Genomic DNA, 23,265 nt, shown 5'->3' with positions numbered 1-23,265 from the left:
ACATAAGGTTCCAGGTTAACTTCCTGCACTGTGATTGTCTCACTCCAACTACCTGTCACCTGAAGAATTCTTTTGTTTTTCCATCTAGAAACCAGTGTTTCCACCCATTTTGCTTTCTTGAATAGTGAATTCTCACTCTGTAAGCATAAGACACACGCACAAACACACGTATCTGTTACGCAAGGCTCTTCCCACTGGAAAGTAGGTGTGTCAGGTGGGCAGCAAACTTGATTTTCAGTGGTGGATCCCGACACCTACTAAGTACGGGGCACACAGTAGGCATCCAGTAAACATACGTTACATTAATGTGGTCCCAATAAGAAGGAAGACTGGGAGTAAGTGCCCAAGAAGCCGTCCAGGTGAGCACGCTGGGGTCGAAGTCAAGGGGCACAGGTGGGCCAGGTGAGTGGGGAAGACTTCGTGGAGTAGGAGGCCCACAGCAAGAGGGCGAGGGAAGGCGGACAGCATGGGAGCGGGGCCAGCACGGCGAGGGGAGGGAGGACTCCCGACGCCCCTGGCGGTGCCTATGGGGAAGTCTCTTCCTGCTGGGCCTTGGCCTCCAGAGGAGCAGGGCTGGGTGCTCTCCAGGTGACTGTGGCTGTGCTGAAGGGCCCGGAGCAGCTGCAGTGCCAGGTGAACTCGTTCACACCCACCCACCGGTACAGACCAGTACCAACCAGCTGAAGCCGGCCGAAGCCAGCACAAACGAGATGGAAGTGGTCAGGGTGGGCACAGTCCCTCCAGAGAAGACCTCCAGGCGCTCACCTGAGTCGGCACCAGGGGGGTCTGTCCCTGGTTGCAGCCCCTTTCCCCGCAGGTGGAGGAGACAAGAGCAGGGAGAGTCCTGGGTTTCCTCCCCTCACTGTGCGCTGGAGGTGGGGGGCTGTCAGCTACTGCTTCCTCCATCAGGGCATCTTGTCCTGCTTGTTTCCTCTTGCTGGTGAGTGTTCTAAGGGCCTGTTTCTGTTGTTTTTTTGCCAGGGACATTTCCCCGTCTCCCCGTGTCCCCCCACCTCCCCCCGCCGCTCCCCACTGCCCAGCCCGGAGGCCTAAATGGTGAGCCCAGCCTTGGTGCCCACCTTCACCAAGGCTGAGAGGCATTCAGATTCCGGATTCTGAGCTGGGGTGGGAGCGGGTGGGGCTGAAGTGATTTGAGAGGCTGCTGGCCTTGCCTCGCACCGCCACCGGCCCAGGATGGGAAGCACGGGCTTCTACTCTCAAAGGCTTGTTCGTGCCTTTCCCGATGCTGCCTGCCATCCTCTGCTGTTCCTCTCAAACTTGGCGGGACCCTCAGGATTTCATGAGCTTCCTTTCACCATGTACCGGGGGTCCCATGGAGCCCCGCCAGTATCTCGTCCCCTCCTTTGGCCTTATGGCATGTGGCTTTCCACCCTTCCCTGTTCGTTGTTGCCGGTGAAATATCTTTTTTTCTTTTAAGCTGGTCTTGGTCATTTCGTAATTATCGGGAGGAAGAAGATTGATTCTGTGATCTGCATTCCGTGTGGAATCCTTACCCAGAAGTGTCCGCGGATGTCTACACTGCTGTCCACTAGAAACACCATGAGTGCCACCTATGAAATCTCACATTTTCTAGTAGCTGCATTAAAAACGCAGAGAGAAACAGATGAAATTAATTTGATAATGTTTTATTTAACCAACATATCCAAAATATTACAACTTAACACATAAGCAATATTTTAAAATATTAGTGAGGTATTTTACCTTCTTTTTCATACTTAGTCTTCAAAATTCTGTTTTATACACACACAGCTCGCCTCAGTTCGGGCTAGCCACGTTTCCAGTGATCAACAGTTACATGTGGCCAGTAGCTACTCTAGACAACACAGGCCTAGACTTCATCCGGATCTTTATTCTCCTCAGTCCACCCCCCGCCCTCCCAGGCAACACTCAAAAGACACAACCTTCTCTCCTCTCTCTGCCAATGCTCCTGTTGAACACCTACCCTGCTTATGAAACACCTACCGGCATCTGTAAAATTTATACCAGGGATGAGACTTCCTACAAGCTCAGCTAAAGACACAGCCCCTGTGCTGTGAGTTAATAAGCTAAGAGAAGAAAAAGGCCATCCTTTTTCTTCATAAACCCTACAAGGACAGCCAGCTAACATTGCATTAGTCCATTGCCATTACTGTAATAAATATGTTCTCATTAAAATGGCCCTTGCAACTGGTTTTTCCTTTGCAGCGCTGGAAGTCTTTTTCTGAGCGGGCAATGTGGTAGGCTCTTCCCGCCCTCACCTGCCCGCTAACCCGCTGGAGCCCCGTTTCCTCTTTTATAAAGTAGGATCATAATAGCTTCTTTATCAACCTGGCAAGTCCGTTGTGAAACTCAAAGAGATAGTAAAGGGCAGGGCTCAGCCACTGCAAAACCCCACCCAAAAGTGGCCTGTTGTTATCTGTGTGGTCCGTGGGTGGAGGAGCCTGCAGGTCAGGAAGGCGCAGGTGTCCTCGGCAGGCCCCGGGGCAGCAGCCGGAGGGCCCAGCTCCGCCACCTCCCGCCTCGGAGGAGCGCACTTGCGGCCCGGCGCGTACACCTGGGGACGCGGGCGGAGCTCGGAGACCGCACAGGTACTGGGTGTTGGGGGCGGGGGCTCGAGAACAGCCACGGAGCGCAGGGACGGGTGTTGCAGGGACGGCGGCCACGGCGCGGGACGGCCTGGCTGTTGCCGGCCCAGACCGGGGTCCTCCTGAGACCGGCGTCCTCCTCTGGACACAGACCCTCCCTGAGACTGGTGCCCCTCCGCCCCTCCTCCCGGCTCTCTCGCCCCGCCCCCTCCGCGCCGCGCGCCGCGCGCCGCCTCGGAGCCCCGCCCACTTCCCCGCCCCACGGCTCGGCAACAGTTCTCGATTGGCTGGGCGCCTAGGTAGGCCGCCTCCGCATTGGCCGAGGAGCTCCGAGTGGCGCGCCCGTGATTGGTGGACGTCCGCGTTTCTCCCAGGCGCGGCGCGCGATTGGCTGGCAGAGGCACAGTCTGCGGGGCCTGAGCGGTGCAGACGAGGCCTCAGGCGGCGGCTGCTGGGGGGAGCGGCGGTGGCGGCGCGAGGCAGGTGAGCAGCAACCAGGGGCCGGGGCGGGGGTCCCGGCGGAGTGGGGCCGGGGCCCGGGCGTCCCTCGTGGCGGGCGCGGGCGTGGGCGCGGGCGCGGGCGCGGGCGCGGGCGGGGCGCGGCCCCCGCTAGGGCCGCCAACGGCCGCGGCGTTTCAGCCCCGCTGCCCCCGCGCCCCCGCTCAGTCCGGCGTCGCCGCCCCGGCGCCTCAGTCCCCTCCCCCTCAGCCCGCTCCTCCTCAGTCCGCTGCCCCCAGGCGCCCTCTGCCTCACCCGGTCCTTCTTCAGCGTCCCCGCGCCCCCTCCCCAAGCCGGGCGCGCCCCCGTCAGCTCCCCTCCCCCCACCACGGCGCCCCCTCCCCGGCCCGCCGACCCCTGCCTGCAGGCCGGCACCCGGCGCGGCCCCGGGACGTCGCACCCCACGCCGGCTGCCCGGCTCGCGTGCCCGGGCTCGGCGCTCTGCCTGGGGGTCGCGCGTGCCCGCCGCTGCCCGCGGAGGCCGCTGACGTCGGGCGGGCCCAGGTCGATGCCGGGTCCTGTGCCAGGTCCTCCGTGCACGACCCGTTCCCTCGCTCCGCCCTCCCAGCTCGGAAACGTGAGCGGTTCGGGTCTATTTTCGTCCATTTCGCTGGACGCTTCAGAGTTCCTTTAAGTCTGGAAACGCGGGACGGTTGGGTAGTTCTGGGGAATTTTCTCAGTTTATTTGGTTTGACAGTTTTCTCTTCTTTTTTCTTAATCTTTTTTCTGTGTGTTTTGGAAATGCTACTGTATTGGGGCACTGGACCTCTTGGACCGGTTTTCTATTTTTTCATCTTTCTCTCCCATTTTCCAGCTTTGTCTTCTTGTTCGACTTTCTAGATTCTTCAGTTTTCTAACTCATGTGTTGAGCGTTTTATTTGGGCCATCAGAGTTTAAATTTCCCAGAGGTTTTTGGTGGTTATTGTTTTTCCTCTAAAATTTAGTAACATGTTCTTGTTTCTAAATGCCGTGGCGTCGCAGTCTCCGTCCGTGGCCTAAGTGTTCGCTGGCTTGAGTCCGCCTGTCCTGAAACGTCAGGTGATCTTGGTTGAACTCGCATAGCCGAGAGCGGGACCCTGCCCAGCCCTTGGGAAGTTCTCTGCACCTGCGCTGGTCCTGTCACTGTTGGCTAGGAAGACGGGTGGGGTTACCTCGAGGGACGCTCCGTGTCATTGTCTTTAGGGCCTTTTACTGGACTTGTTAGATTCCCAAAGACGGGCTTTCCAGCCTCCTGCCTCGTTTTAGAAGTCGGGTAGAAGAGTGGGGCTGTGGCCTCCACAGATTAGCAAGGAAGTGCTCACTTATCCCGCTTTACAGGAATGCATTCTAGAACTCAGCTATGCCTCTTACCCTCTGGTCTAGAGAGCCCTTGGCTTTATGCCCCAGTCTTTTTTCGGGGGAGGCAGGAAGGGGATCCATGCAGAGTAGCTAACTGCTTTTTTTTTAATTGTGGTAAAAATACACAATATAAAATTTACCTTTTTAACCTGTACTGTTCCTTGGCATTAAGTATGTTCACAGTGCTGTGCGACCATCCCCACTGTCTAATTGCACAACTTTTTTTTATCACCCTGGATGGAGACCCTGTACCCATTAGCAGTCGCTCCCCCTTGTCCGCTGCTCCTAGCCTCTGGCAACAGCTAGTCTGTCTTCTGTCTCTGTGAATGTGCCTGTTGTGGATTTTTTATGTAAATGGATTCATACAGTATGTGGCCTTTTGTGTTGATTCTTTCACTTAGCATAATGTTTTTAAGGTTTATCCATGTTGTAGTGTGTGTCAGAACTTCATTTTTCTTTACAACTGAATAATATTCCACTGTATGAATATATCCCAATTTGCTTATCCATTCATCTGTTAGTGGACATTTGAGTTGTTTCCACTTCTTGCCTATTATGAGTAATGCTGCTATGAACATTTGTATACAAGTTTTTGTTTGAGCACCTGTTTTCATTCTTGCGGTATATCTTGGTAGCTAGGAGTGGAATTGCTGGGTCACATGGTAATTCTATGTTTAACTTACAGAGGAACCACCAAACTTTTCTACAGTAGCTGCACCATTTTACATTCCCACCAACAGTGTGAGAGGGTCCCGATTTCTCCATATCCTCTCCAACACTTATTTTCCATTTCGTTTTATTATGGCCATCCTAGTGGTTGTGAGGTGGTGTCTCATTTTGATTTTGATTTGCATTTCCTTAATGACTGATGATGTTGAGCAACTTTTTATGTACTTGTTGGCCATTTATATAGCTTTGGAGGAATGTCCGTTCCAGTCCATCGTCCATTTTTTAATTGGGTTGTTTGTCTTTTCGTTGAGTTGTAAGAGTTCTTTATGTCTCCTAATACTACACCCTTATCAGATACATGATTTGTGTGTACTTTCTTACATTATTTGGGCTGTCTCTTCACTCTGTTGATAGTGTCCTTTGATGCACAAAAGTTTTAATTTTGATGAAGGCAAATTTATCTATTTTCTCTTTTGTTGCTCATGCTTTTGGTGTCATATCTAAGAAACTGTTGCCAAATCCAAGGTTGTGAAGGTAAATCTCTATGTTCTTTTTTTTTTTTAATATTTAAATATTTATTTATTTTTGGTTGCGTTGGGTCTTTCTTTGTTGCTGCACGCGGGCTTTCTCTAGTTGTGGCGAGCGGGGGCTACTCTTTGTTGCGGTGCACAGGCTTCTTCGTTGCGGTGGCTTCTCTCGTTGCGGAGCACGGGCTCCAGGTGCGTGGGCTTCAGTAGTTGTGGCACACGGGCTTAGTTGCTCCGCGGCATGTGGGATCTTCCCGGACCAGGGCTCGAACCCGTCTCCCCTGAATTGGCAGGCAGATTCTTTTTTTTTTTTTTTTTTTTTGGCTGTGTTGGGTCTTCGTTTCTGTGCGAGGGCTTTCTCTAGTTGCAGCGAGCGGGGGCCACTCTTCATCGCGGTGCGTGGGCCTCTCACTGTCGCGGCCTCTCTTGTTGTGGAGCACAGGCTCCAGAGGCGCAGGCTCAGTAGTTGTGGCTCACGGGCCCAGTTGCTCCGTGGCATGTGGGATCTTCCCAGACCAGGGCTAGAACCCGTGTCCCCTGCATTGGCAGGCAGATTCTCAACCACTGCGCCACCAGGGAAGCCCCCTGGCAGGCAGATTCTTAATCACTGCACCACCAGGGAAGTCCGAGGAATTGTTTTCTTAATTTCATTTTTAGGTTGTTCATTGCTAGTAAATAGAAATACAGCTTATTTTTGTGTGTTGATCTTGTATCCTACAACTTTAACTTTGCTTAATTTGTTTATTAGTTTTAATAGTTTTCTGTGAATTCTTTAGGATTTTTTGTATATGAGATCATGTCATCTGTGAATAGAGGTAGTTTTACTTCTTCCTTTCCCAGTTTGGTTTTTCTTTTTTTTTTTTGGCCGCATTGGGTCTTCGTTGCTGCACGTGGGCTTTCTCTAGTTGTGGCGAGCGGGGGCTACTCTTCGTTGCGGTGCGTGGGCTTCTCATTGTGGTGGCTTCTCTTGTTGCAGAGCGCAGGCTTCAGTAGTTGTGGCACACGGGCTCAGTAGTTGTGGCTCACGGGCTCTAGAGCGCAGGCTCAGTAGTTGCGGCACACGGGCTTAGTTGCTCCGCGGCATGTGGGATCTTCCCAGACCAAGGCTCGAACCCATGTCCCCTGCATTGGCAGGCAGATTCTTAACCACTGTGCCACCAGGGAAGTCCTTCCTTTCTAGTTGGGATGCCATCTATTTCTTTTTCTTGCCTAATTGCTCTGGCAATTCCAGTACAATCTTGAATAGCAGTGGTGAAAACGATGTCCTTGTTTTGTTTCTGATTTTAGGGGAGAGCTTTCAGCTTTTCACCATTGACTGTGGTGTTAGCTGTGGGTTTTAGTAAATGCCCTTGCCTGATTGAGGAAGTTCTCTTCTATTTCTAGTTTGTTGAATGTTTTTGTCATGAAAGAGTTGGATTTTAACAGGTGCTTTTCGTGTACCAGTTGAGATGATCATGTGGTTTTGCCTAACTGCTTCCTAAACAGACTTTCATCATTTGACTCGTCCTGTATTTTGATTCTACTCTACATCCTTACTCCCAAATGTTCACAGATGTCACTATCTTAAGCCTTTGGGGTTCTGTGGTGAAAATTGGGTTATTTCTAAGTGTTCCTCATTGCAGGCTTATCAGCTTTTTCTGGCCTAAGTCAGTTTTCATTCATCCATTTGCTTTCTAGTGTTTGAATTTCTTGCTTTTGTTTTTTCTCCCTTTCAATAAATGCCAGGCACTTTTGGTAGAGGTGGTGATAGGATGAAACCATCCTTCAGCATTGCAGCACCTGCCCTTACCTCAATATTTCAAGGTGAGGTGAGAGCCCAGGGCATTGCAGGGCATTTCTTAGGACCCACTGCTGATTCAGGCTAAGTGTCCTGAGCACATCCCAAATTTGAGCACCCACATTGGGGTTTGCAGGGCAGTGGGAACAAGACAATGATGCCAGCCAAGCACAAGTGGTGTTGCTGTGAATATTTTGGTGGGTAGTTGTGCTCAGTGCCACCTGCAGGAAGGTTGCAGTATTATTTTGTTGATTGAAAACACCTTCATTTTCTTCCTCCTCTTCCTAAATTTGGAACTCATTGCTATTTTGGACAGCTTAGCCCACTCGATTTCCAGTTAGAAGAGACTAGGCCTGCTGCATTTGAAACTGTTTACTTCCTTTGGGCCAAAATAAACTTAGGATTGATAGAGGAAAAGTACAGGCCATGATGTTGCTGTTTATAACGTGCTATTTATTATAATCACGTGCTGTAATTGACTCTACTTCGTTAAGTGACTTGTGTGATTCATTAGTCAGTTTTGTAGTTTGAATTATATCTGTAATAGTGCTTGTTAGTTGGGTGCTTTGTTTTTCATTTAGTCGCATAGGGGCATTCAGTGAATGGTCACTGGCTGCGAATTTTAGTTGAGGAACTAAGAACCATGTGACAGACGGTTTTAGACATTTGTGCAGAATAAAACTGCAGGTGCCAGACTTCAGTAGTGTGAGAGTGATCAAGTGTAGATCAGTGATTCCCATTGGGGCATGAGGGGCTCCCCAGGGGCATGTATGGCTTGAAGACAAAGCAGTGCTTTGCCTAGTTGCTTTGGTCTTAAGTCATTGTAGTTGCTTATTTGATCTTTAACATTATTGGAAGATGGGAGCTATATGTAGAATATGAAAAACATCAATTTAAAGGTTTCTTTCCTTGCTATTTATGCTACAAAGCTTTTTAGTACTGGAGAGTGCTCACTTTTAGCCCGGTACTTCACACGTGGGAGGACAGAGCATTAAAGGGTGATCTCAGAAATGGTGTGGATTAACTGTTTACATTTATAGTAGAAATAAAATCCTGTAATTGTTGTTTCTAATTGTTCCCAATTATAGTTGGAAATGAAACAGATTGGACACCACTGTTCTGATTAGATGAGGAAACGTAAGAAGTGCTTCAAATTCATTAGAAGGAGTAAGGAGGCCAAATACGTGGGACCCTCACTGATCGTCATGAATTCATCTAGCACCTGGGGCATGGTTTTTTCAGGACGTTGTCAGACGTGGAGCGACAGAGGGATGAGGGGGACCCAAGAACATTTTCAGGTTGAAGGCAAAGCAACATGATAGCAATAAGTTCTCCCATTTCTCTGGGCACTTATGAGATGTTCATTGGTTCTGCAAGTCAGGGTTAGCGCCTACCCTCAGAGAGTTCATGGTCTAGTTGGAGAGAAAGACTCTTTAATAAACAAATATTATAATTTCTGTTAAGTGGTAAATGCCAGGGAGCACTAAAATTGGCACCTAACTTGGATATGTAGGTTGGGGGCATCCAGGAGAGCTTCCTGGAGGTGGTATCTTAGGTATAGCCTAAGGATGAGTAGAAGTTAGCTGGGAGTGATTGGGGTGGAAAGAGAACAAGGGATTGGGGAATCAGGAATCAGGAGGGCATCCCAGACAAGGAGAGAGCACAGGAACAGTATGTAAATGGGGTGGGGGGAGAGGGTTACCTGAGGCCAGGTTCTCAGTGAAGCTGCGATATGGGTGGTGGGAGATGGAGAAGTGGGGCATTGGACAGAGGGTTTACTTGCAGGTGCTGGGAAGCCGTGGTGGGATCTGAAGGGAGGGAGATGGTCAGGTCTCTTTTTAGGTGGACTATTCTGGCAGTTTTCTGGCTTGCGGAGGCAAGACTGGAGACAGAGAAATTAAGGGCGCTCCCTCACAGGAAGCCAGCCAGAGATGGTGCAGCAGGGGACCAGCTGGAGGGAGGGTGCTGCTGTTCTGAAGAGGGGGGAGCAGTTGGACGCATTGAATTTAGTTACTTGTGGGTGACTTGCAGAAATGCTCCACGAGAAGTAAAATCAGATGCCTACCTCAGTGTATACAAAGGAATTACAAATGGATTAGATGAATTAAAAATGGTGGGAAATGTGAAAGTCAAATCAGTAAGAGTAGTAGAATCCATGACACACTATTCATGTGTTCTTGGATTAGGAAGACCTTTCTTTTTCTTTTTTTTTTTAATTTTGCATTGTTTTGATTCTTTTTTTTTAACAGAAACTTTAAATCAACATATTATCAAGGGAATTTATTATTTTTTAAAATTTATTTTATTTTTTAATTTATTTTTGGCTGCATTAGGTCTTCATTGCTGCACACAGGCTTTCTCTAGTTGCAGAGAGCAGGGGCTACTCTTTGTTGCGGTGCACGGGCTTCTCATTGTGGTGGCTTCTCTTGTTGCAGAGTACGGGCTCTAGGCGCGTGGGCTTCAGTAGTTGTGGCACGCAGGCTCTAGAGTGCAGGCTTAGTAGTTGTGGCGCATGGGCTTAGTTGCTCCGCGGCATGTGGGATCTTCCCGGACCAGGGATCGAGTCCCCTGCATTGGCAGGCGGATTCTTAACCACTGGGCCACCAGGGAAGTCCCTAGGAAGGCCTTTCTAAGCAGGACAGGGAAGGACTGACTGTGCAGCCCAAGTCACCATAAGTTTGTTCAGTAACAGACGGGGGACATCCCAGTCGTGTGTGACGTAACTACGGTTGATGTCCTATAAAACAGTGAGAAAAAGACAAACCTCCAGTAGGTTGAGATATAGGGCTGGCCTTCGCCTGTCAGACTGGCCCTGCAGAGTTGACCACTTCCAGTGTTGGGAGGAGCACTGTCAGGTTAGGGGGTCCCAGAACCGCCACCTAGCATTGCTTCCAGAAGGCACTCGCTGTCATTCTCTGTCGCTGAGCTCTTTCCAGTGGAAGAGCCGTGCGTAGCTCTTCTAACTGTACCAGTTGTAAGAAAATTCAGAGCACTCTAGGTTCGAAGCAATACATAAAACCGTGTGGTTCATGTTTTCTGTATTCTAAGAAGAAAGACCCTTTACAGTAACATGCATAAAGTAAATTGGCTTTGCTCAAACACTGAAACAAATCTCACTGTAAGAGGAAATGCAGCTTTTATTTAAAAGATTGGGAGCACATATCATTGGGAGGTGTGAGCGTGTGATAATGCATCTTCACGTAGAAGGAATTATTTTCCCTAGAACTCAGCTATTAGGTAAACAAACCCATCTAGCCTGCATCTTTTCCTGTTTCATTTCCAAAAAAAGGAAAGAAACATTGGATCTTGGCTAGAAACTGTCAGTACATAGTTGCTGCAGAAAATAACTAACTCCTGTTGAGTGTTTTCACCCTTGTGCCAGGCAGCACTGAGCGGGTTAGGTGTGGTAACCGGTTGAATCCTGCAGCAACACTGAGAGTCAGGTGCCACGTAGAGTGAGTAATGGTACCAAGGGTTCTTAGAGCTGAGTAAGAACTCTGCGGGTCTGGCTGCCCCACACCGCTTCACAGTGAAGGCCATTTTTTTTTTTGAAAATAATAGTTACTGGGTTAATTGTTTAAATTGTAAGACCAAAACCTACTCTCTTTTTTTTTTAAACTTTTTATTTTATATTGGAGTATAGTTTATTAACAGTGTTGTGTTAGTTTCAGGTGTACAGCAAAGTGATTCAGTTATTCATATGCATGTATCTATTCTTTTTCAAATTCTTTTCCCAGTTAGCAAAACCTACTCTTTTTAAAAAATGTTGAATAGTACCCGAGGGGGTAAGTGAAAAGTAGATGTCCCATTCTCTGTAATTTTACCATTAAGTTTAGTGTAGTATTTTTCCTGAAGTTTTAAAAATATATTCAAGTGTATATATAACATGTGCAGCATTCTGTAAAGGTCTTTCAAATATTTTTAGGTTATAGTCATTTGTTTCTCATTTGCAGTTTTAAATAACGAGTTCATTTTTAAGGACTCTCACTTAGTATAAATCATAGTTTTTCATAAACTAACAATGTTTTGCTTCCTTAAAATGAAAACAGGTACGTGAGGCTTATTCCTGTTTGTTATGTTGTGGAAGTAATTACACTGAACATGATATTTGGAAAACAATCATTTCTAACCCATTTTATGATTTTTTTAATCTGTAGGAAAAATAACTTAATGTTTTTAGTCTCTGCGTTATGCAGTTTTAACAGGATTAAGTCTGAGCAGGGTAATTATGTTAAGGTTTAGTACTCTGGGCTTCCCTGGTGGTCCAGTGGTTAAGACTCCATGCTTCCACTGAAGGGGGCATGAGTTCAATCCCTGCTCAGGGAACTAAGATCCCGCATGCCACATAGCAAAGCCAAAAAAAAAAAAAAAAAAAAAAAGATTTAGTACTGATACTAAATTTTAAAGGGCACCTCTGAATTTTAGTTTTCAAATTCTTCCCTACAAGGCATGTAACAGTGGAACACCTGATTGCGCAGGTGCGCGTTGAAAACCAAGCCCTGGGTGATGAAGAGTTGGTGGGGGTGGAGCTGGACTGCGTTTGCGGGTGCAAGGCCCTGAGGGGCCCCCGTGGGCCTGTGCTGTCAGCTCAGGGGGCCCTCGGAGATGGCCCTGTGGCAGATGGCGGTGTCTGGAGCTGCGCCCAGAGTGGGGAGGAGGGTGCTGCCTGGAGCTGTCCCCTTGGACTGCTGTGCTTTCTGTGGACGGGTTGCAGTGCTGATGGTGGATTTGGATGGGGGCTAACGAGGTTGGTCTGTGCAGGTTGCTCCTGAGGGTTTCTGCCCTGTCAGCCGGGCTCGCTTCTAGTCTCAGCCTACTTGGTCAGCGACCCCACCAGTTCATAGAAAGCTTGATTTGTAACATGCTTGTCTTTATAAACACAGTGCTTTCAGAGCAAATTCTGGTTGCCTTATACATGGTTTAATAAAAAATAATTATTTACGAGGTGATGACGCTTGTGGTTTATAATGATGAGAAGAAATGCTGCTCACCATTTTTAAAGTTTGTCTTTTTCTAGTTTTATTTTAGAACTGATAGCGTTTCCTAAGAAAATATTTTGTGCTAGTTTATTTCAGGACCGTTAACAGTTTTATTTTCTTTCTTTGGTTTTGCCATTTGCTGCAAGCTCTGTTTTCAACCTTGTGTGACTTGTAATTTTTGATATTTTTCAGGCATGTTTTCTAGATTGTTACTAGATTAGTACAGATGTTCTAAATAGTAGAGATTCAAATTATATGTGGTGGTTGAACTAAAATCCATTTTTGACCAAAGCATTCAAGAACAAAAATTGAGCTTTATATTTCATTTCTACCATATGATGCAAATGTTACATACAGTGTGTACTAGGCAAGGTAAAGGGTATTAAAGGAGAAACCAAGTGTAACTTACGAAGCATCTTAACTCAAATTTTAAAACCGTGCTAGGATCTTCATGTTTGTAAAGATACTTATTTAATTTGTTAGGTTTGAAACCAAAGTTTGCACCCTAGACAGAGGACCTCTTCTTTTGGCTGTGCTTGCCAGCTTATGTGTGCTTAGCCACTAGTGAAAACGAGATAGGAGGGAGACACCGGGGTGATTTATGACGAGAGTGCTTCCTTTTCCACTGGAAGATGTCGCTCGTGGCCCACCGTCTCCTGAGGGGAGCACTTTTCCCTCTTGGGACTGGCGGCTGCAAATCGAAAGCTGTTAAAGAGCACTGTTTTCCGGGGATACGGGGAGGCCCCCCTGAGTGCCCTCTCCCTCCCCCCATGTTAATCCGCTGGGCCTGGAAGAGGGGGGGTGCCTGGTGTGAGCCCTGGCTCCGCTGTGCAGTCCCTCCCTCCCATGTCCGGGACACACACGGGGCACGTGGCCTGTGCGGAGGTCATCCCAGTCGTAACACTTTAGGGAGAAGGGAGTGGCCAGGAAGAGTCTAGAGAAATGAGGACAGTGAAGCCTGCACAGGGCCTCTCTGTAAACAAACGTGCTTACAAAATGTTGACTTTGTATTCATTCCAAGATTTTCTGATGCCGTTGAAAACGTTTTCAATCCATTTTTTCACTTGCTCTTTCAATATTGCTCAGATTATAAATGCAAATCAGATCTCCCTTGAGTCACAGGCTGAGGCCGCCTTTAGGCCATGCTGCAAGTAGGAAGGCTCTAATGTTACACGCGGGCTTGAAGTAGCAGTGATGTAAGGGGAGACTGGGAACGGCATTGTGAACATGCCAAGCGCTGTTAGCGGGAGAACTGGTATCACAGTTGCACTTTTGCTGCTAGGGGTCCTGATGAGCTGAGAGAGACCGGAGCTGGTGTTCTAGCCTGCCGGCCCCAGGAGCCATCTGAGCTGCCGCTGGACTTCGTCTTTTATTTAGGTTGGGGGTGAGTGAGTCTTCCATCTCGGGGATTGTTAACTCAGAAGGAAAAAAAATCCTTTTTTTAAAAAAAATTTAAAACAGGCTATATAAGTTTATTCCACAAACTAATTAAAGCTAACTTTTTGAGTGTTTGTCATGTGTCAGGCACTGCTTTACAGACATTATTTCATTTAATTCTCTCTTTTTTACTTTATTTTATTCTATAATTTTATCTAATGCTCACATTTTATGAAAGGAACTAAAGGTTAATTTTAAAGTGTTCTGAATCCATATCATGATCTGTCCAGGGAGAAAGAATGAGGCAGCAGGGTTGATGGAGGACAAGCCGGCTATGGAAAGAAGCAGCAAAATACATTCTAATAAGATACATGATCACACTCTGTAATGCGGTCCACAGTAAACGCAGGAGAGAGCGCTGGTCATCACTCCCTAACTCATTACTGAGTCAAGCTTGGTGTGGCCTCTGCTGCTGCTTTCGGAGGGTCTGCTTGGAGAGGTGGTCTTCTGGGCTGTAGAGGAAGTACTGGCTAGAACAACATTTACCTGGGCCACGGGTCTGATTAAGCACGGACAGGATTGTGCGTATAGTTGTATAGTTTTATACGTACATGTGTTTCACTGGAGAACAGAACATAAAATTCACATGGTTACAGGAGCGAAATCAGAATGAGTAGGAAAAAGTAAGGGCATCCAATCGCATGCTCCCTTTCCTTCCACTGTCGTAGCCACTGAGCTCTGACCGTGACGGGCCACGGCCTCCCTGCCCTGCCTCCTGTCTGCCTTTCCTCCAGAGCCGCATGGCCTGCTCTTCCTAGAGTTGTGTGTGTCCACACTGGTGCTCTCTTGATGGTGTTATCTTTGGGCATTTTATTACGTTTGAAGCTCCTCTCATAAAACATTTAGCCAAAAGCCACTCAGCTCGTGTCTCTGTGTTGTCACCTGCAGGACTTTTACGTGGTCACTCTGCTGTAATCCTATGTTGCTTGTGATAGGCTTGTGATGGCCAGTAGCTGCATTTGGTTCTTTGATAGAATTTTATTTCAGAGACAAGAAATTAAATTTCTTTTAAAATTGTGATACAAGGCCTACATTAAACCCAACTAGGGTGGTGTCGCACAGCTTTATCTGTCTCATCGATTGGAAGAACCAGGTTGAACAGTGTGGTCCACTGTGCCTCTGACAGCTTTTGAAAACACCGTTTGTTATGCATTCGAAATTAACCTCTCTTTTAGGTAGATGAAAACGTGAGAACATATTGATGTAACTTTTAAAAGTAAAAAGGCTGTAATAGATAAACAACAGGGACCTTTGTATAGCACAGGGAACTATCAATATATTCAATATCTTGTAATAACCTATGACGGAAAAGAATGGAAAAGAATATATATATGTGTATATATATGTTTGTATGTATATATAACTGAATCACTTTGCCGTACACCTGAAATCTTGTAAATCAACTATACTTCAATTTTAAAAAATTAGAAAGCATTAGCACTTCCCTCATGGTGCAGTGGTTAAGAATCCACCTGCCAATGCAGGGGACATGGGTTTGAGCCCTGGTTTGGGAAGATCCCACATGCCACGGAGCAACTAAGCTTGTGAGCCACAACTACTGAGCCTGCGTGTCACAACTACTGAAGCCTGCATGCTAGAGCCCGTGCTTCGCAACAAGAGAAGCCACCACAATAGAAGCATGCACACTGCAACGAAGAGTAGCCATCACTTACCGCAACTAGAGAAAGCCCGTGTGCAGCAACAGAGACCCAACGCAGCCAAAAATAAGTTTAAAAAAAAAAAAAAAAAGTATGAGGTAAAGATGTCCAAAAAAAAGAAAGCATTAAAAAAATAAATTGCATGGGACTTCCCTGGTGGCACAGTGGTTAAGAATCTGCCTGCCAATGCAGGGGACATGGGTTCAAGCCCCGGTCCAGGAAGATCCCACATGCCTTGGAGCAACTAAGGCCGTGCGCCACAACTACTGAGCCTGCGCTCTAGAGCCCGCGAGCCACAACTACTGAGCCCGTGTGTCTAGAGCCCGTGCTCCGCAACAAGAGAAGCCACCGCAGTGAGAAACGCGTGCACTGCAACAAAGAGTAGCGCCCTCTCACCGCAACTAGAGAAAGCCTGCGCATAGCAAGGAAGACCCAACAGAGCCGATAAGTAAATACATACATACATACATACATGCAAATAAAACAAAAAGGCTGTTAGTTCTTGCATATGTCCTCCTCACCAGGCTCTAACTGCTCCTTCTGTGCTGAGTCTTGGGCTGGACCTCCTTGGGCTGGACCTCCTCAGATCCCTTCAGCGGCCTTGCCAGTAGCGCTGCTGCCACCCTGCTTCACACATGGAGCTTCCTGTGTGCGAGGAGCTGGCCTCAGCGCAGTCACTCAGCTAGTGGGCAGAGCTGGGATCGGAGCCCAAATCTGCAGGAGTCAGTCCCTGTTCTTAGCTGGACGCTCTGGTGTCTCCATGTCATAGTCACGATGTTTAAATTAAATGCTGCTTTCGGGCACCTGCCATTCACTTGTTTATAACACTGTAAACCAGTTTCTGTAAACCGGTCCAAATACTCAGTTCACTAAGGACGTCTTGAATTCTTTTATTTTAAAATAAATTTATTTATTTGTTTGTTTATTTTTGGCTGCATTGGGTCTTCATTGCTGTGCACGGGCTTCCTCTAGTTGCGGTGAGTGGGAGCTACTCTTTGTTGCGGTGCGCAGGTTTCTCATTGCGGTGGCTTCTCCTGTTGCTGAGCACGGGCTCTAGGTGCGCAGGCTCAGTAGTTGTGGCGCATGGGCTTAGTTGCTCCACGCCATGTGGGATCTTCCCGGCCCAGGGCTTGAACCCGTGTCCCCTGCATTGGCAGGCAGTTTCTTAACCACTGCACCACCAGGGAAGCCCCCGTCTTGAATTCTTGAATACGAGTTGTAGAGAAGTTGGTAGAAATTAGCAACAGTTAGAACAGCTTTAACCTGGGGTTGGTAATGTGGGTTGTAGTAAAACATGAAAGTGAAAGATCACTTTGGGAGTAAAGTTAGGAAGTAAAAATCAGTTATCTTCTCTAGAGGATGAGAGCAGTTATGGGGTATTAGTATTGTTATGGTTGCTTAGTAAGTCATTACTAGCCACAGCACAGTCAGAAGCCATTACTACACTGCTGCTGGGTGTGGCTCTGTTCTGCGGGGGAGCTGGGAGGAGGCCTGAGCCATGAGGCTGCCCCTCGTGTGCTGTTCCTCAGTCTCTGTGCCCTTGAACCTGGGCTCCAGTGCTGGTGGAGGAGACAGAGGGGAGCTCGAGGCAGGTGAACAGGTACTGAACAAATGCATGGACTCAGTACTCGAAGGTAAGTTTATTTGCAGCAAGAGGTTTACATGTCTATTAATAGAATGAATTGTACTTGTTGAGTGTGTGTTCTACCTGGGCTGGCGGGCCAGGTCCCTGAGAGGAACTGAGCAATGTCGAAATTAGTAGGCACAGTAAAGTTTTTATATATAAACAATGTTCCTCATTTCTATGGGTGCTTAATTTTTAAAAGCATATTTGGACTGTTGCAAAGAATATGGAGTGAATTTAAGTATTTTTGGCTTAGTTGATAGAAATCAGTCATTTATACCTGAATATTTTTTATCCAGGTTTATCTTCCTTGATCTTTCAACAGCAGATTATGATTCACATTACTCCTACGAGGGTGTGGGTTTTTTTTTGAAGTGTGTGTGTGTGTATTTTTAGCCAGAGGAAAGTTTGAGTCATTCCAAAGAAATCTAGATGACAACATGAAAAACAATATGCCCAAAACTTTTTAATTTGAAAATAATGTGTTTTCCTTTGGGGAAAAATAAAAGTATTAACAGTGCCTTAAGCTTATCTCTTATTCACCCTGCAGTTTTCTGATTCTGAGCTACTTGTAAAAATTTTGCTGTCTAGGAAAGTATGGGAGTGCTTCTTGACCACGGAACAAGAATCAGTTCTGTTTTACTTAATAACAATGAAAATTTATTCCAGAAGAATAAGAACATTTTGACACCTTCAGGAATTTAAAAATACATTTTGGAAAGGATTCTGAGTTACTTTCTGTATTCTTTTCATCATTTTAAGTCAGTTGATCTAGGATTTCCCCTTGTTGCTTTTGTAGATTTATAATCTTAGGGAACTAAGTATGACAACTGTGTTCTGGACTTGCAACCATGAGAAAACTTGTCTCCTTTGCTTAAAAAAACAAAACAAAACCAAACCAACCCTGCTTTACTGGCCTTGTTTGATCAAAGTGTTGACGGTGCCTCTAGTCAGTCTGCATTGGGCCACCACAGACAGGGCTCCTCTGTGTGTTCCGGCCTTTAACAGCCTGCATTGCTTTTCCCGCCTTCTGCAGTATGCTTTGAGACTGTGAACATGGACTTTTCTCGGCTCCACACGTACACTCCTCCCCAGTGTGTGCCCGAGAACACTGGCTACACGTATGCACTCAGGTGAGCTGCTCGCATGCGTGTTACGTTGTCTTGCCTGCGCTGTTCTTGAATGCTGTTGGATTAATGGGGGCTTTATGGTACTTGCACCCAACTGCTCTTTGTTGAAAGTGAAAATATCTATGAACTTTATGTTATGCTCTGGTTTTACAAAACTGCTAAACTAACATGGAAATTATGAGGTTGTTTTGAAAACCGAACGTTTCTGATGACTCAGTGATTAGTCACTGCAAATGAATGACTGTTTTAGCCTCCACCCAGGTGGCTGTGGTCTCGAGAACACATCTGTGTGGTTATGGTGGGGTTTTGTGATTTATATTAATGGCTGAATATTTTTAAATTAACAGAACTAACCTGGAAAGTGACTTGCCTTTGAGAGGAGCCATCATAAGTAGAATTTTGATGAAGCCCACAGTTTCAAGACCACAACTTCTGTCAAATGCACTAGGTTTTCTGTTTTTATTTGTATTCTGATTTGATGCTGAACCTTGAAGTTTGAGTCTTAGAAGCTGTTGACTTGCTCTTTGCCTTTCTAGTTTACCAAGTATTGATAGAAAGGATGATTGAGACGAAACTTAAGTATTATAAAATTATGGGCTACTGCCAAAGGGAAAACATTCCTGGATTGGTGAAGATTTGATTGGCAGATAGAAAAACCTTTGCATCCTGGCAAGATGTTTAAAGCACACAAGGAAAATGCTAGTGTCAGTTTTATCAATGGCTTCTCTTCTAAAGGGTAAAAATGTAATTGAAACTTAAAGAAAATTGGAAGGTATTTTAAGAAAACTACTTCTTAACAGCATTAGTCAAATCTCATATTTAATGATTGAGTTTTTAGTCACAATTTTAGATCATGTCACACTTTCTGTGGTAACACCCTTTTTGTTAAAAGTCCTGTAGTATTTTAGAACAAAATGAGTGGGCCAACTCAAGTAAAATTCCTCCTTATTGTGTATTGTGGAGCATAAAAAATAATTCCTGGTAATTTATTTTTAGCTTTTATAACCCATTTTATTTTGTTTTTATATTTATTTATTATAACCCATTTTAAATACAGTTTTTAAAAGTTGCCTATGTCTGGGTCTCTACAGAGAACCCAGCCCTCCTCCAGTGAGGTGTGCGGAGGGATCGGAAGCGGATGAGAACTGAAGTGGGAAAGGCAGGCGGACTGAGCTGTGCTGGGACGTGGGCCTGTGTTTGAGGGCGGGGGGAGGGCAGCGAAGGGTTTCAGCCAGGAGGGGTGGAACCAGGGTTATGCAGATATGGAGAGTGGGGCGGTGCTGTTCAGACTGGCAGGAGTTCAGGTGAGACTCCGTGGGGGCCCAGACCGCGTTAGTGCTGGGCAGGGCGTGGGGAGAGAGGGGTTCGGGAGGGAACACTGGGGGCCTTGTACTTGACTGGAGGAAGGGGATGAAGGAGCAGCCAAGGGTGACAGTCACGGTTTGGCGTGGGCACAGGAGGAGGACCACCAGTTAGCGGGAGGGTGTGTGAGACTCAGGCTCAGGAGCCATGTGGGCGGCAGTTCTCGTCTGGCCATCAGCAGGTCACGATAGGAGCCCGAGGGTGCCCTGAGGCCGAGGGCCCACAGAGACACAGGAAGCTGTGATGGGCGGGCGCCGCAGCACGAGGAGCAGAACTCTTGCCGAGGGTCCCAGCCACTCGACAGCCAGTCTGGAGGGGACATACCCAGCTGTGGACCGGCCTCAAGTGGCCGTGCTGAAGCCGGCTCTGTCCTTGCCTGCCCTTCTTTCTCCTGCCTGTGTGTCTCTGCGTCCCCACTCTTCAGTGAAGCCTCTGTTTACCGTCCAGCTCCAGCGGAAACTCATGGTCCCTGGAGGCTGGGTTTCCCTGCAGCCTTTCCCCGCAGCCCTTGGCCACCTGGCCTGGCCCGAAATTGTCCTCCTCATATCCTTGTCCTTCCAGACCCTCCCCCTCCGCCTGCTAAACTCCCCAGTCTGACCGTCTGTCTCATTACCACCTGGGTGGCCCTTGGCTGACCACTCCATGTCCAGCACTGCTGGCCTGCAGCCTCAGCACTTTCAGTAAACACGTAAAGGATCCTGCAACATCCTGGTCATGCCATTTCTTTAAGATGTTTTTCTATTATGGAAAATGCCAAACAGTGTGAAAGTTTGGAGAATAGTGATGATAAGCCCCTTCGCCTCTCACTTAGTTTCAACAGTTACCAGTACTTGGTCTCCCCTCCGCAGTGGGTTGTTTTGAAGCAAATCTCTAAAAGATAACGATATTTTTAAAACAACTAGTCAGAATACCAGGTGTTGAGAACCCAAGGTAGAAGGAGGGGAGAGGAGAGAGTCTGGGGCAGGTGACTGTCACATATGTTGCTAGGCAGTCGGGACCTGCTGGGCTGGGAGACAGGGAGGGCGTTGACCTCACTGGTAGGAGTCCCTCCGGGGGCTTGCAGTGTCTGGAGCCGTACAGGGAGGGCAGTCGAGCTTATCCAGGTGAGAGTATTGCCAGGCCCTGGGACAGAAGGCCAGCAGGGCAGGGGACACAGTTGGGGGCAGCTGTGACAACAGTCAGAGTTGGGGTCCCTGTGAGGCAGGAGAACCATTGTGGTGAAAGGTCATCAATGATGGGTGGTGAGGTTTGAGGCTGGGACTTCAGAGGGGCAGTGCTGGGGTTAGGTACTCAGGTAGAGCAGTACTCTGAATGGTAGGACTTTGGGCAGAGCCTTAGAATTGTCACCGGGTGTGACTTGCTTTGCCCACATGCCCTCTCCCAGTTACCGGCTGCACCTTTGACGGTATAGCCAAATTCAGCGCTGGTGGCGCGCTGCCCACTCCACGGCTCGTTGCTGCCTGGTGTCCATCCGGCTTTCAGCTGAGGTAGATTTTTTCCAGCCTTTTAATTAAAAGTGCATCTTGGGAATTCCCTGGCAGTCCAGTGGTTAGGACTCAATCCCTGGTTGGGGAACTAAGATGCTGCAAGCCTCGTGGTGCAGCCAAAAACAAACAAATAAATAAAAGTGCGTCTAAATACCAGACATTTTAAAAAGAACAATGCATAATTGATGAGAGAACTAAACTAAAATCTTATACCCTTAAGGATTAGATCTATACTTTATATTTGGGGTCTTTGTCTATATTATCATCTTTTATATCCTAGTTTGGTCACTTAATTCTCTCTCATCCTGGATTAGACACCTCAGTTTAAAATTTTGTGCCCCACCCCAGCTTTATAGAAAAATTAATAAAGGAGCTTCCTTGGTGGCGCAGTGGTTGAGAATCTGCCTGCCAATGCAGGGGACACGGGTTCAAGCCCTGGTCCGGGAAGATCCCACATGCCGCGGAGCACCTGAGCCCGTGCACCACAACTACTGAGCCTACACTCTAGAGCCCGCGAGCCACAACTACTGAGCCCGTGTGCCACAACTACTGAATCCCGCATGCCTAGAGCCCGTGCTCTAGGAGAAGCTCGCGTACCACAACGAAGAGTAGCCCCCGCTCACAGCAGGTAGAGAAAGCCCGCGTGCAGCAACGAAGACCCAACGCAGCCAAAAATAAAATAAATTTATTTTAAAAATAAGTAAATAAAGTAACCTTTAACATGGCATGTGATGAGGTTGCGCTGCCTCGGGGCGGTGCTGGTGTCCTGTGTCTCCATCAGACAGTCGAATCTTTCTGCTGGGCCCTGGGTGCATCTGTCTATGGGAACCTGTTACAGATGATGGTTGGGATCCCAGCCTAGGGCAGGAGAACACAGGAGCTGGTGGAGCACTCACGGAGTCGTGGGGTGGGCGCCCAACGCCTCAGGAAAGCCCCTCACATGCAGACAGAGGCGCTTGTCAACATTCAGGTCTGAACTCAGCACAGAACTGTTGGTCCCCGCCTCCCCGCCTCCCCCCCCCCCACTCCCTCTCTCCCTCTCCCTCCCCCGCTGTGAACACTGCTGCCGGGTCTGTTGAGCTGAGCACTGTCCAGCTCAGAGTGGAAGTACCCATGTGCCTCCCTCCTTTCAGCTCCAGAGGTAACTGTTGTTCCCGGTTTGGAGGTCTTTTCTGTGCTCTTACACATCTGTGTTGGTAATATGTGCTTTTATTTATTAGTGAATATTTAATTTATTTGTTTTTGGCATTGCTGCACAGCTTGCTGGATCTTAGTTCCCCGACCAGGGGTTGAACCCTGTGCTTTTGTGTTATATATATTTTTAAAAACATGAATAGGATGATAATAGAGTATTTCTTTTTTCATTTAACAGTATATCTTGGAGGTCTTTCTGTGACAGTATATATAGATCTTTTATGTTTTCTAACGGCCTCACTGCATTACGTAAGGTACATGTATCCTAGTTTATTTCATCATCCCCTTATTAATGGACATTTCCCAGTCGTTTGCTCTTTTTTTTGGCCATGCTGCGCGGCTTGCAGGATCTCAGTTCCCCAACCAGGGATTGAACCCGGGGTCGTGGCAGTGAAAGTACGGAATCCTAACCACTAGGCCACTGGGGAACTCCCTCATTTGCTCTTACAAACAACCGCTATACTGGCTTCTTCCCAGGACCCTCTCTAATCAAAGTAACAGGTATTTGGAACACCCTTCTGCCGGCAGGGGCGTTGTGTTAGAGGTCCTGTGTTGGAAAGCCAGGACCCTGTCCAGACTGGCAGCGTTGTCGTGTCCCCTGAGTTGCAGCCTCTGGGGCGTGTGTGGGTGGGAGACAGAGGTGCGGGTGCTGTCGTCAGCTTCTTGCCTTCTGCACGTTTGCGTATTTGTCTAGGTTGCTCCTCGAGACACACACCTGGTCTGGGGCCTGACAGAGGCCGGTGGACTTGAACTGCACTGTCCTTTCTTGATGTTCAAGTTCATAAATGGCCGTCCTCTAAACCCAGGACTTAGGTTAAGAGGAAGATGGTGGAGGGGTATTGGTCCATTCTTACGTGGTAGATTCTGACTTGAAATAACAATTTTCTTAAACGAGAATTGTAATTATGTAAAGTACTAAAAATAATCTTGGAAGAAAAGTAAGCATATTTTATACTAAAATTAGGTAGAGCTTAGCGTCCTTGCTGCTCAGTGAGGGTTA

General features: G+C 47.5%; 1 protein-coding gene across 8 annotated transcripts in view; it reads left to right on the top strand.

Moving 5' to 3' along the window:
- The first annotated feature begins 3,000 nt into the window (after positions 1–3,000).
- Positions 3,001–23,265, top strand: part of SUN1 (Sad1 and UNC84 domain containing 1) — a 52,678-nt gene continuing 32,413 nt past the window's right edge. For 7 of the 8 annotated variants that reach the window (XM_061209121.1, XM_061209120.1, XM_061209116.1 and 4 more), the window contains exons 1-2: positions 16,983–17,102; positions 18,129–18,225. In XM_061209121.1, coding sequence (XP_061065104.1) covers positions 17,084–17,102; positions 18,129–18,225 — 116 coding nt within the window. In that variant the 5' untranslated portion in view covers positions 16,983–17,083. Of the gene's footprint in view, positions 3,069–16,982; positions 17,103–18,128; positions 18,226–23,265 lie in introns of those variants that run through there. The other variant, XM_061209117.1, reaches the window with a different exon arrangement.

The sequence above is a fragment of the Eubalaena glacialis genome, chromosome 13, assembly GCF_028564815.1.
Source record: "Eubalaena glacialis isolate mEubGla1 chromosome 13, mEubGla1.1.hap2.+ XY, whole genome shotgun sequence".
Classification (NCBI taxonomy): domain Eukaryota; kingdom Metazoa; phylum Chordata; class Mammalia; order Artiodactyla; family Balaenidae; genus Eubalaena; species Eubalaena glacialis.
Note: the sequence above shows the minus strand (reverse complement) of the source record. Positions and strands in the feature narration are given on the sequence as shown.